General features: G+C 45.1%; 1 protein-coding gene across 3 annotated transcripts in view; it reads right to left on the reverse strand.

Annotated features, from left to right (window-relative positions):
- Positions 1-13,236, reverse strand: part of DNM2 (dynamin 2) — a 779,238-nt gene that overhangs the window by 271,595 nt on the left and 494,407 nt on the right. For all 3 annotated transcript variants that reach the window (XM_078685110.1, XM_078685099.1, XM_078685090.1), the window contains exon 14: positions 2,466-2,579. In XM_078685110.1, the coding sequence (XP_078541236.1) occupies positions 2,466-2,579 (114 nt within the window). The remainder of the gene's footprint in view (positions 1-2,465; positions 2,580-13,236) is intronic.

Raw genomic sequence — 13,236 nt, forward strand, 5'->3', positions numbered from 1 at the left:
ACAACACCTTGTTTAGGGGAAGGAGCACTGGCACAGAGGTCCGGTAAGCAGGCCTCAGTGCACTGTCAGTCGAGCATCAGCATATGGTAGCTACTAAAAAGGGGGCAACAAGTGGGGGAGGATAACTGCAACACAAGCCTAGTGTCCTACATATTGTTTCTGAAAGCTGGGAAGATGGTGATTGAAGAACAGCAAAGTTTTGTCAACGCCATTTTTAAAGGAAAGAAAAAAACCTCTTTTGCAGCATTTTTGCCCCAAAACCCTAAATTTAGATATATTTTGGCTATATTCTTGGTCTCCTCAAAGACAACGCAGACACCTGGGTACCCTTACAGTCCCTATGATGATGGGAAAATAGAAAACAAATTTGACAAGGATATCATACGTGGAAAAAAGTTATGGCGCATAAGCACGAAGTATCCCAAATAGTCAATAAGGGGTTTGAAATATGGTGGAAAAAAAGCCTCGGACTTTAGGGGTTCAAAACTTTTATAACCAATTCAATCAGCATATGCCAAAAGAAAAACAACTGACTAACACAGAAGCACGCTTTTTTTAGGTTCCCCACTTATACAAAAATTAAAAAGATCTTTAACAGTTCTAATTCAATTTTGTTTACACAAGTTCTTAACTGGACTCCAGAATGACAACGTTGTTGGGTGATTTGAAATAGTTGAAAAATGTTTGCGCCATTGAGTACTGTAAAAAAGCTCTTTGTTGTACAGAAAGCCGAGAAAACTTCACTCAATGCAGTAAAGAAAAATTACTATATGGAAATATACACTTTCTCCTAACCCCTAGATATTATAATTAATACATATTTGTTCCCTGAATGAAGATATGGTAGCAATGCCTCACAAAGCTTTTTACTCTAAGGGGTAATGTCTTCTGTATTTTACATGATTTAGAGATCCTACAGTAAACCATTGCATCTCTTTGCTGCCCCAAGAGGCATTTCAAACACTTGTCTTTTAAAAGCTGCATAACTGTCTCAGATATGGTGTAGCTTCAACATCTATGTCAAACATACTAGAACTAAAAGTGATTTGAAATATGTATTCCATGTCCAACTCTTAGTAATACATAAAAGCAAAAATGTTTCAAAAGTTAAACTTATCCAGACTATCTGTATCCCAAGTCTGATCAACACAGGAGCATACATCATCAAAACACACTAACTTGGTCTAACGCATGCAATCACTTAAGCTTATTCATTAACACAGCAACAATGCACATTTTAAACACAAGCGTTCGTGGCATACACACCAAAGAAGGTACAATACTCTCCAGACTAAATAGATCTATACAGATCCCTGCTACAAGTCTCATCTCTGCTTTTAGAGATTTCGCATGCGCACCCTATGGCACTAAATGACTAAAAAAAAATCACATAATATTATTTATCATCCTACAAACCAACATTTCTTTTCCCATCCCATGATTTAATTCATTTACCTAGTAATACTATTCTACCACAAATATACTGAACCGAAGTCCAGTAAGTGTTTGGCTGTCAACACCATATCATTCTCACAACACCAGGTCAGAAGCCGAATAGCCCACACTTTAAGAGCAGAAGCTGACAACCCCATCAAGCTCTGTCTGGAAGAAGTCAATGCGATCTGCAAAGATGGTTAACGAACACCCGTTTTTACCGACCTTCTGTGATTCTAGGTTATAATCTTGATCCTTCATCAAGCCTTGTCATTTAAGTCCTGCAGTTTCCTTATTCACATCATTCTTTACAGCAGCAAAAGGTTCTGTAGAACTCAACCAAGGTTACACACCCTTGAATGCCCTGATTTGGCAAATAAATGTTTATGAATGGAACCAAAATCTCCTTAAGCCACTGAAAAATTTAATACATATACACTAAGCTACATTATGAAGAGCATTAATACATATGGCCCAACGGAAGCAAACAGACTACAACACAGAGAATGCAGTGATCTGATAATTTAAAGCCCAGGGCAGAAAACATGCATGATGATGTAGCAACACAGTGTCATCTAATCATCCTACGAAATTGATAGCATAATCTCTTGACTTCCAGTAATATGAAATTGCCTAAACCCATTACACTAACTCTCTTCAATGAGTCTTACTCAGAACACTTATCTGCATTTAGGAACCCATGCTTAAAGTGTCTTAAAGCCCTTTCAGCAGCACTCACCTTCACAACCCCAGATTCAGAGTCCACCACCATAGTGGACAGGAGTGTTAGCAGTAGGGACTGCTTTACTGACATTGGGTATTTTTGTCTACTAGTCCACTAATTATTTGGGTCAAAACCTGACATTGCCATTGTCCCCAACAGCTTACAACTATTATTTTGAAACGTCAACTATAACAGAAAACTCCCGGAGAACAGTATACCAAGACATAATATAAACGTCTACAACTCAGCACAAAACGGATTCTCATGCACCCCCCAAATATATATATTTTTTTAACCCACTGCTTACCTCCTCATCCTTGTACCACGATAAAGACTCAGCTGTCAGCACGAACCAATATTCCTTTGATCCGCCCTTCATGATGCTGATGTTATTGAGAGTTAGCCATCCTCTTCGAATAACCTGGAGAAACAGAACCAGGAAAAAGTGGGGGAGATTTGGAGAGCGGAGAAGGGGGCGGCAAAATTTACAGTCCACATCTCATAACCGTGTCATCCCCATCATGCTATTTGGGCAATGCCAGAGGACTAGATGGAACATAAGCAAGTTCTTGAAATTCGAACAAATAAATACAAGGCAAGGACCGACATGCAACATTCGGCAGCGAGAATTCCTTAACCACCCTGTTTTGATTTCAAGCATAGCTTTCCGCAAACATGCAGTGATGAGTGAGAGTGACTGATTCTGGCAACAATTAAGCTTGATGATCCTTAGCAATAGTAGGTCACCATGATCGCTTCTCTCTGTTGAATCGGATCTGGCAGATCCCACTCGAAAGACAAGGGGAATGCCCGCAGTCGTGCAAAATCCAGCTCTTTTGCACATAGGCACACTGAAGGCCATGTTGAAGATATATGGGAGTTAAGCCTTGTTCCGGCCCTTTACTATTATTGGCAAATGCCACAGATTTGTAAACTTATGAAATACTCTGGCTTTCTTTGCGGCCGGTCACAGACACTGGGCTCCCAACACAAGAACTACCCCAAAGCTCGCAAGGACCATCAGAAAAGCGGAACAAAGGATAGTGGGCACCAGGATTAGCCAGGTCAGTTGCTAGTATGGTCTTGGGTGTCAGTATGGGCAGGCTGGACCAACTTGTGCAAGGAAGGCTATTACTAGTGATGGCTTGAAGGGCTAGAGCACTCATGAAAGGACACCACTTTTTCAAAGTGATGGTCTGAGCGAGTAGAAAGGCTTGCATTTCTGTGCTTAGCAAAGCCTCCAAAATAAACTATCAAGTCAGAATATTCAAATATGATTGTGCCAACTCTGCAATACCGCCACAGGGATTCTGTTGTCTGTCAATGATTGCTTTATGAGCCATGTCTTAATCATGACCACAAATTACGGCTTGAACGGCTGAGAAAAAACTTTCAAAAACACCACCATTCTCATTTGTAGCTCACATAACCAGATTATGGCCAAGAGTATCCCAATGGCAGGGTGGAATGTGACACCATTTTGAAATCAATAAAAACAAGTAAGGTAAAACAGTGCTGACAAGATGAACCAGCTACAGACACTGAAGCCTGGCAGCACAGAAGCAAAGCTCAGCAGCAGACAGACTGGGTATGCTACAGGAAGCTTGATTTTTTTGCAGATAGCGAACAGGTACTCAAGTAATACAGCTGATGTTGGAGATCTAGTGCGAGGTACAGGTTATACCAAAAAAATGACATCCTCATGGAGAAGGGTGAGGCAAGGGAGAAGGGTGGTGAAGGTGGATAACATTTTATTACATTTAATTGAAACACAGGCTAGAGAGAGAAGGGGTTTTGCAAACCAAAAACAAACATACTCTTCTTACTGAACTTTGTAAGTTAAAACACCTATTGAGTCAAATCATACCCTTTTATACTCTAGTTTGTCTTGCTTTAAATAAACTACTTCACATCGTCCTGTGGACTCCTGCGTTCCAAACCAGAATTTTGCCACTCGTCTTTGACGTGGTTTCTCAGGACCGCTGTCTCAGTCCCACATACCTTACCTATGCATATTGTGCACTTTCCAGACGGAGCGAAAAATGAGTACAAGGTGATCATCAAAAACACTTTCCAAGTAACCAGGTGTCAGCACCAACGTTCATTCCAGAACGCACGGGACCTGAGAAAAACACCTCTGAGTATTATCTAGCACTCCAGCTGACTATCAGAAAGTAACCAGTACCTTATGAAGGGAATAACTACAGAAAGCAAGAAAACAACACTGGCCCTTAGAAATAGGTACTGTTCAGCAAGCGTTTCAATGCTTGTAGTGTAGGTCACAAGCAGACGGACCAAATACAAGGCTGGTTCCACCAAGCCCCAGCCACCACCAGAGCCTTGCGCAGGGAAATCAGTGGTTCCAGATATAGGGGCAAGAAGAATAGCAAAATCACAAAAATGACTTCTGTGTATTCTGCATTACCGTAGCATTTCCAATCTGCCAAATATGGATAAAGGTATACATTGAAACGTATATAGCCTTAACCTGTGCAGGACACTGTGGACCATATGCTCAACAAATATATCCTCACACCAATCAACATATGGGCAAGATTTGATATGGTCGTCACTAAAGAAACCACATCTGACAGGCAAAAGTCATCACTCACAAGAAACCGTATGTGGAATTTCATACAAGTACATGGGCCAACCTACGCAACACAGAATCAACATGCTATCTTTGAACCAAATCATAAGGGATAGAAAGGGATGAAAATCTGCACTTCTCTGGAAATAACAAAATGGGTTAACATTTCAAATTAGGAGTTATTCCAAACAGTGAGGATTAATATGCTATTTAACAGTTGTAATTAGGTTAATAACACTGTGCAGGTTAGTAAGGACAGTGAAGCTGCATGCAGAAGACTGGGATTACGAGAAACGCAACACAGCCTGCAGTCTATCGCTTGTTTGAGGTGCCAACGGTGCACAGCATAGGTACCTTATCCACAGCAATGGCAGACAACCAAAGCTACATGCAGGTGGTTTTATGACAATATTTTCGTTAACACTAGCAGCACATTCTGTGCCACTACAATCCAGTTCCCAGGATGGATGGGCCTAGAGGAGCAGTCGGAAGGGACTTTTTAAAACTCGCCATGGGTGACCTAAAGGAAGCCCATTCAGACTTAGGAGAAAAACATCTCGCACATTTAAATCTAGGAAGTAGGGGGCATCCTTTCTTGTCAGGATCCTACTGAACGAGTTGTGAACCTAGGTATGGATTACTGCAGTCGGTTCTCTATGCACCTATTCAATTGTACATTATACAATTGTACAGAGCAAGACACAAGCTATCCTAGAACTTGAGGATTGCAGGGACCACATAAGGAACCTTTAGTTCGCTACTGAATGATGAATCCTTCAGGCCCCACCCCCAACTGGGACTGTGGTTTGCTGTTTTGATTGTAAAATTCTACAGATTGTACACATCTGATTTATAGTAGATGCACTTGTATTTGTTCATGTTTATTTGTTTTAAAACAAGATATTTAATCAAAACCAGGATGTAAGGGGGTAGAAATTGTTCAGTAAGACAAAATCACATTGTTAAGGCCTTGTGACTATTAGGAGAATTGGTTCCAAGTGTTAAACTATTACAATACACAATCTGTGAGGCAGTAACCGGTCTTTTTGTAATGTCACGTTTGCTCGATTGAGGTAATTAAGTGCAATTTTACCTTTGTATTGTAGTAATAAGTAGGTGAATGCGCACTTTTAGTGCAGTTGCAGGATTTTGGGACATTCATTTTCATTGCTGTGTCTATGTATTTGTACATCAGTATAACTAACTCGAGATCTCTATCTATATGGAAATGTTACCTACATATCTGTCTGTTAGTGGTGTATGGCGCTGTAGTAGACATGCTTTGCATATTTCTATCATCTAGTGTTCTGTCCACACATTTGCATCGGATTTTTCTTTGAAGAAGTCAAAAGTCATAAGACCTGTTATGACACCCTTGGTCTAAAACACGCCAGCACACTGGCTCCACCTCGGATTGTTTTACGCTCAACGTTGGAGTAGTGGAAGTGAAGCATAGTATCAAAGACAGAGTGGGGTGTGCAGAGTCAAGAACATTTAAGGACATGGAACATATGAGTTATCATTGCTTGCTTCCACGGAGGAGGGGGGGGGGGCATATGAATCTACAACACTACACGTTATGAACAGATAGTTACCGTACCACGTTCTCTGTGCTCTTAATAGACTGTAAAGCACCCCCCCCCCCCGAGGCGGCTAGCAAGCAGATGATGTAGATGTTTGAAGAAGCGTTCTTGATACTGCTTGGCCAACTAAAGCTTGATGATGTACTCGAATGACCATGCAATAATGCTTGAAGATATGTGTTGTTGACCAAGTAACAACTTAGCAAATATCCGTTAAAGGGATGTGACCTAAAATGGCTAAGGTCGCAACCTTTTTACATGAAGAGTGGGCTCTAGGGAGCACAGAGAGTGCCTGTTCGCCTTGGCATAGCAAGTCTGGATGCACTTAACTCTACATCTTACAGTGCCAGGTTTCAAGATGGCATGGCCCCTGTGGGGTATGGTGAAGGCTACAAAAAAGCTCAGTAGACTTTCTAAAAATAGAAAGACTCCACTCATATGTCTTAGGTAGGTGATGGCTATTAAGAAAGCCACCTTTCACGACAAGAACTGTAGTTGACATGAGTGAAGGGGTTCATGAGTCGTGTGGGGACCACACTGAGGTTCCAAACGTGTGCAATAGGCATCTTTAGAGGTATTCCCTCTTTAGACCCCCCTATGAAGTCTTTAATTTCTGGTGGGCAATTGTAGGAATGCTGTAACTGCATTTAAGTGTAAGCATTTTCCTTAAAGGGGTTGAACTGCTTGGAAATGCAGTAATGCATAAACCTTTTCACTTAGCGACGTAACAGGTGCAAGTAGAGGTTTTCGCACTTTCAGCAGGATAAGCATGCAATTCTGTGGAAGAGTGAGAATACCAAACCATGGGGAACTCAGGTGCCAGATTGAGTGGTTCAGCTGTTTTGCATCTGGGTGTTTAAGCGGACACTGGTGATGAGTGAGAAGGTAATTTGAGTTGAGGGGAGCAGGGTCCAACCGGCTTCTGGATGTAGAACAAAGCTGTTGTGTTTTCTGCAATTAGTACTTTTTTCCCCTGCAGAAGTGGGAGGAACACTTCCAGGGCTAGTCAGAAGGCTTGATGCTCCAAGTAGTTTATATGGCACCCATGGTGCAGAGGGAGCCAGGTGCCTTGGATAGTTATTTTGTGGAGGTGAGCTCCTGACCCCACCCACAAAAGATGCTTCAGTGGTGATGGTCATCTGCGGAAGCAAGTCTAGATAGGGAATGCCTAACAACATGTTGCTATTCCAAAGCAATACCCTCCTTGCCATTGTTATGACAAAACAGAAGACCACCTTATGAGTGAGCAACCGGAGAATACAGATATGCACACGTTTAAATGGAGAACACATTAGAAAGGTCAAAACGACATCCAAATCTCCTGGGGGTAAGGATTTTTTTTTCCATTAAGGAAACGTATCACAACTGGTCATTTAAACAAAGAAAGCCAGTCTAGCAAACATAAAAAGGCCGAAAGAGCAGACAGGTACCATTCACCTGTGCCCAAAACAAGGCCTTGCAGGGCTGAGGACAACACGAACAACAAATCCTTGGGACTGCTTGCCATGAAGTGGGTTGACTTGCTTAGTCACGCACCAGGCCACAAACCAGCCCCAACGGCAGGTGTATACAGATTTGCTGAGAGGAACGCCTTGGTGCCAAGGACGACTTCCATGACCTCTGGAGGAAGGTCATAAGTGTTCAACTGTTGCCGCTCAATCCCAGATACCAAAGGGGATGATGGACGGAGCGTTTGAGCAAATCAAACACTCACCCCCAGTCAACTGATCTGGGTTTAATCCATCACCATTCTTTAGCTCACTCCACCACCCCAGTTCGAGCATGGCCATATGCAAATCAGTCTGACCCTGTGCCTCATGGGAACAATGCAGCCCGAACTGCCAAGCCATGTCGTCCCTGGACCGGAAACAAGCATCCTGAGACCGGTTTTGGATTCATAATCCTCATCAGCCAGGCTATCTTGAATCCAGTGGTAGAGTGAGCAAGGGACCCACGTCTGAGCATACCCTGCCAACTTAGGGCGAACAAAGCGATACCATAGGGGATGATAGACGGAGCTCTATCCCCGAGCATGAAAGGGGAGAGTGTGCAGGTTTGGGTACAGGAAGAGGTGTGGCGCCGCGGCTAGGGCGACTGACTGGAATCTGTAGATCACGGTTTGATCCCCGGCACCGGCGGCAGATTAGCCCAGCACGATGTGACTCTGGGCAATAGCTTGATTAATCTTCCCGACGGCCCCCAGCGCCTAGAGACCCTTACGGGTGATTGTGCGCTTTACAAATGTGGATTATTATTCTGCTGCGACAGGAGGTCCCACTAAAGGGGCAGCCAGATAGGTGACCTGATGCTCATGCCCAGGGTTTCGGGATACCATACGCTCCTTGCCCAATCTGGAGTCACTAGGATGACTTGGGCCCTGTCATTCCTCATCTTCTTCAGAAGTCTGGGCAGTAGTAGTACTGGCTGGATGGCATACAGGAGTCCTGGGTTCCACTCTAAGCAGAATTAGTCTCCAAAAGAGGCCCGCTTTAGAACTTCCACCATGCAGAAGTGTTAATGTTGCACGTTTCTGGTGGTGGCAAACAGATCTATCAAAGGCTCTCGCAATTTTTGGAAAATACCTTGTGCCGCCTCTAGTGCAACAGTCATTCACAATCCCCTAGGCATAGATGGCTGAGTTTGTACCCTGATGTTCAAAGATCCCAGCCAGGTACTGAACCCACAGGAAAATCACCTGGCATTACAGCCACGTCCAGGGCCTCCTGGCACAGAGCCCATGACCCCACCCTCCCTTGCTTGTTGAAGTACCACATGGTAGTGGCATCTGTGCACACCTGAAACAGCCTTCCTTTGATGAATGGCAGGAAGGCTCAACACGCGAATGCCTCTCAACTCCAAAAGGTTGATGTGGAGCAGAGTTTCCACCAAAGACTAGATGCCTCTATTACCCACCTCTCCCAGGTGGCTACCCCAACTCATAAATGATATATTGGTCACAACTGTCAGCTGTGGGTGCAGTAGAAAAAGGGATTTTCCACTGACCCAATTGTCGTCCAATATCCTCCATTGCAGATCTTTCTCTCCCAAAATATGGAACAAATCTCATAGATCCCCTAATGCTTTGAACACGGAGGCTTCAGATCCCACTCCAGAGCCCGCGTATGCCACTTAGCATGCCTGAACAGTAGGATGTAGGAGGCTAGCAGTACTAGCAGCCTCAGGGTCATCTTCGCTGAAATCCAGGACCGAGGCTAAAACACCAAGATCATACCTTGAATGTCCTGGATTCTGACCCAGGGGGGGTAGGTGTGAAATTGCACCATATACAGAATAGCTCAGATAAAAGGGAGTGTCTGTGAAAGATTCAGACGTGCCTTCAATGAGTGAACTCCAATGATGTTAAAAAATGTGCTGTATCGTTGAGGTGCATGACGACTGCCTGGGGTGAACACCCCTCCAACAGCTAGTCGTTGAGGTAGAGGAAGACAGCGACTGCTGACCATCTGAAGATGAGCTGCAACCACCGCCATCACTTTGGTGAACACCTGAGGGCTCTGGTGAGGCCAAAGGGGAGATCAGTGAACTGGAAATGCTCCTGACCCACCGTAAACAACAGCAAGTGTCAGTAGGCCTGCAGGATGGGAATGTGGAAATAAGCTTCTTGCCAGTCAAAGGCTACCACCCAGTCTCCGGGTCAACGGCAGACGGGACCCGGGCCAAGGTGAATATTTCGAATATGTTCTTTCGCAGGAAAGAGTTTAGAGGGCGAAGATCCAATATGAGATGAAAGCTTTCTTTTTCGGCGCCAGAAAGAGAACAACGTCCACATCCTACTTCTGAGACCAACCCCTCTCTTTGGCCGAAAGAGACTGCACTTCCAGTCTTAAAAGAAACAAATGGTCCTCAGTTAGCCCTTCATGGGAGTGTGCCAAGGGAGGTGAGATATCCAGGAATAGAAGGGCATAGCCCTGTTGAACGATCTGTAACTCCCACCTCTTATGAGGTGATGGCATTCCACTCTCGTAACAAGAAATGTCAGATCCTACTGCCAACAGGTTGGCTGTGTTTCGCTAGGGACATATCAAACAGGCTTTGGGGCTGTGGCAGCCGGAGCTGCTGTAAACTGGGATGCTCTCTGCTTCTGTTGACCATGTAATCTATGGTAAACCCAGGCCACAAAGGGCTGGGGAGGCTACGGAGCCTGTAGCATCTATTGGCAATACTGAAACCCCCAACCAAAGCCACATATGAGACGAAGTTGTGAAGGTGGCTGAAGTGGAGTGGAAGACAACCCAAAGGAGCAGGCTGTGGCTCTGTTATCTTTGAAGTACTCTATGCACCTGCCGTGCCCCCGAAAAGTTGGTCACCGTCAAAAGGCATGTGCATAAGGACTGATTAGACATTACCAGAAAAAACAGTGGACTGCAGCCATGCGTGTCTCCGGAGAGCCACACTGGTACCACTAACTCTGCTTAATGAGACAATGTGTCAAGGCAAAGGCAGATTGTGAACTTAACTGAATCACTGTTATCTTGCAAGGCTTGTGAGAGGATAGCTCAGGCTTCCTCAGGTACAAGTGGTACAGCCTGGGACACTGAGTTCCATAAGGCATGGATGTAGCAACCCAGGAGATGTGGTACTGACAGAAGGTAGGGTAAGATTGGTGGACAAGAACACTCTGCACCCGAAAGGGTAGCTCCTTTTCTTCTTCCTAACCGGAGAGGTGGGTGGGAACATATTTGAGTTGACTTTACTGGACTAAGCCTGCACTACCAGACTAGGAAAGGGATTTTGGGTGAGAAAGGTCTGGTACCCAGGTGCAGGACTGTGACGGAGGACAACCTGGCAGATGACTGGGGCCTCCATGCAGGGCTTGGCCCAGCTCCCCAAAAGGGTTTCACCTAGAGTCTTGTTAACAGGGAGGAGAGGTTCTGAAAAGGGTTGTCCAGATTGTAGGACCTCAGGAAGCACATTAGTCTTGACTTCTTGGGTGGCAGATCGAGGTAATTGATTTCTGCATCTCTGCACACCACTCTAGTGAATGACTTCCTCTCTTTTCTGTATCCAACCCAGGAGAAGAGAACATTACATTTTCTGAAGAAGTATCCAGATCACAGGTGTCTTTGAGGTCATCATACCAGCTGTCGTACTGGAATAGCTAAGTAACGTTATCCCCTGCACCATATGTGTCAGAGCCAGTAACAGATAAGTCATGAATAAAATGCTGCCTGCCTTGGGGTAGGAGGGACAGTGTCAATGTCAGATAGATTTCCCATGTGGAAATGAACAAGTGGTGTCAAGCGCAGCCTAGGACCAGGTTGATGTGGCCCATGTGAGTCGAATAGCACTAGCGTTCGGCTGTCGTTGTCTAGCACTGGTGAAGTTGATATTGGCATCATTGGATCGAGCTCTGGCCTAGTGATTGGTGCCAGAAACTAGACTTGTGCCAGAGGCGGTAAAAATCTAGGTACGGATTCAGAGGACCCAACCGACACCAAGGGAGCTCCTGCTGGCAGGAGTCTAGTTGGGAGATTTCTTAGGTCCAACATGGGACCCGAATGCATTCCAGAGGGCATCTGTCGAGTAAATAAGCGCATCATTGCATCGGGAAACTCCTTGAGCTGTAAAGGAGCTGCCCCCGGGCTGGTAAGCGGAAGGGGGTCAGGAACAGGTTCTGTGAAACGGCTGTTGGAGTGGGTACTGGAGACACAATGACATCCCTACACCCTCGCTGGGGACTTAGAGGGGAACAACGGGGTTGAGTCTGGCTTAGACAACTTCTTTTTCTTGAGCTTACCCGAAAACCTTGACTTGTCGTGGAAGTGGGATCTTCCCCTTTACTTTGACAGACACTATTTCCTCTGGTGCACTGTGACCAACAAATTCCTTTCTCAGTCCAGTGGCCTTTGGCTGCATCAGGATACAGTCACTGCATGCTCCAGAGTCATGGGACGACAGATTCACCGTAGGCAGACCAAGTAGGGATCAGTTACAGACATCTATCTGTGACAATTGCCACAAAGCTTAAACCCTGTTGATAGGTTGGGAGATAAGACCCTGGCACACTGGCAATTAACGGCACGAAATTACATTGACAAATGGTCTCAAAGAGACATGGGGTAGCGCTGAATTTATGTCTTTAGGCACAGAAAGAAAGGAACAGATGGCAGCGCACAAAAACAGCACCTATGTGGGCCAGCGCACTTCACACTGGCTCAGGAGGACGTCGTCACAGAGCCCCAGGCTCCACCTTCTGGCATGCGTGGTTACTGCTTCAACGTTTTTCAAGATCTAGTCTGATGATTGGGGAATGGATGAGGAATCTGAGGTATAAAGTTCTATCATATTATGGATATTCAGTGCCTTAATGCTGTGAGATGGTGTGGATGTGTGGTGCGGTTTAATGCTCTTAGATTGAACCTTCGTAGGAATCAATCCAGCCTCTTGATTCCTAGGCATCCCGGCTGGAGCAGTGGAATCCGAATGCTTGTGCTTTTTCCAGCTCTACCCCAGGCTTGATGGCAGACTCCCGTAGAAGAGATGATCTGCCTCTGTTGATGTGCCTTTTGAGGCTCAAGACGGACCTTGAACTGCTGTAGAGAGTCGTGGCATCAACTTAGGCTTGGGTCACAAGGCTGGTGTATGTTGCATTCCTCAATCGAGGAACTCGACCTCCTCCATGTCAGAGGCCTTGGAGGAGACTGCCTTTGGAATCTCCTTGAGTTGACTCTACAGAATGCATTGCGGGGGGGGGGGCACAGATTCCCCTTCCTCTGCCTTAGGCATATCTTCTGCTTCAAATAAGTGGGGTCTCTGCTGAGGCCTGTCTTTACATCCTGTGATATTCCACCTCCTTTCCCCTGTCACCTTAAAGCTTTTGGCAGCATGAGGATCACTCCATGCGAATTCCAGGGATATTCCATGTTACAACTAGGACAGAATGG

This window comes from Lissotriton helveticus, chromosome 1_1 (genome assembly GCF_964261635.1).
Source record: "Lissotriton helveticus chromosome 1_1, aLisHel1.1, whole genome shotgun sequence".
Taxonomy (NCBI): domain Eukaryota; kingdom Metazoa; phylum Chordata; class Amphibia; order Caudata; family Salamandridae; genus Lissotriton; species Lissotriton helveticus.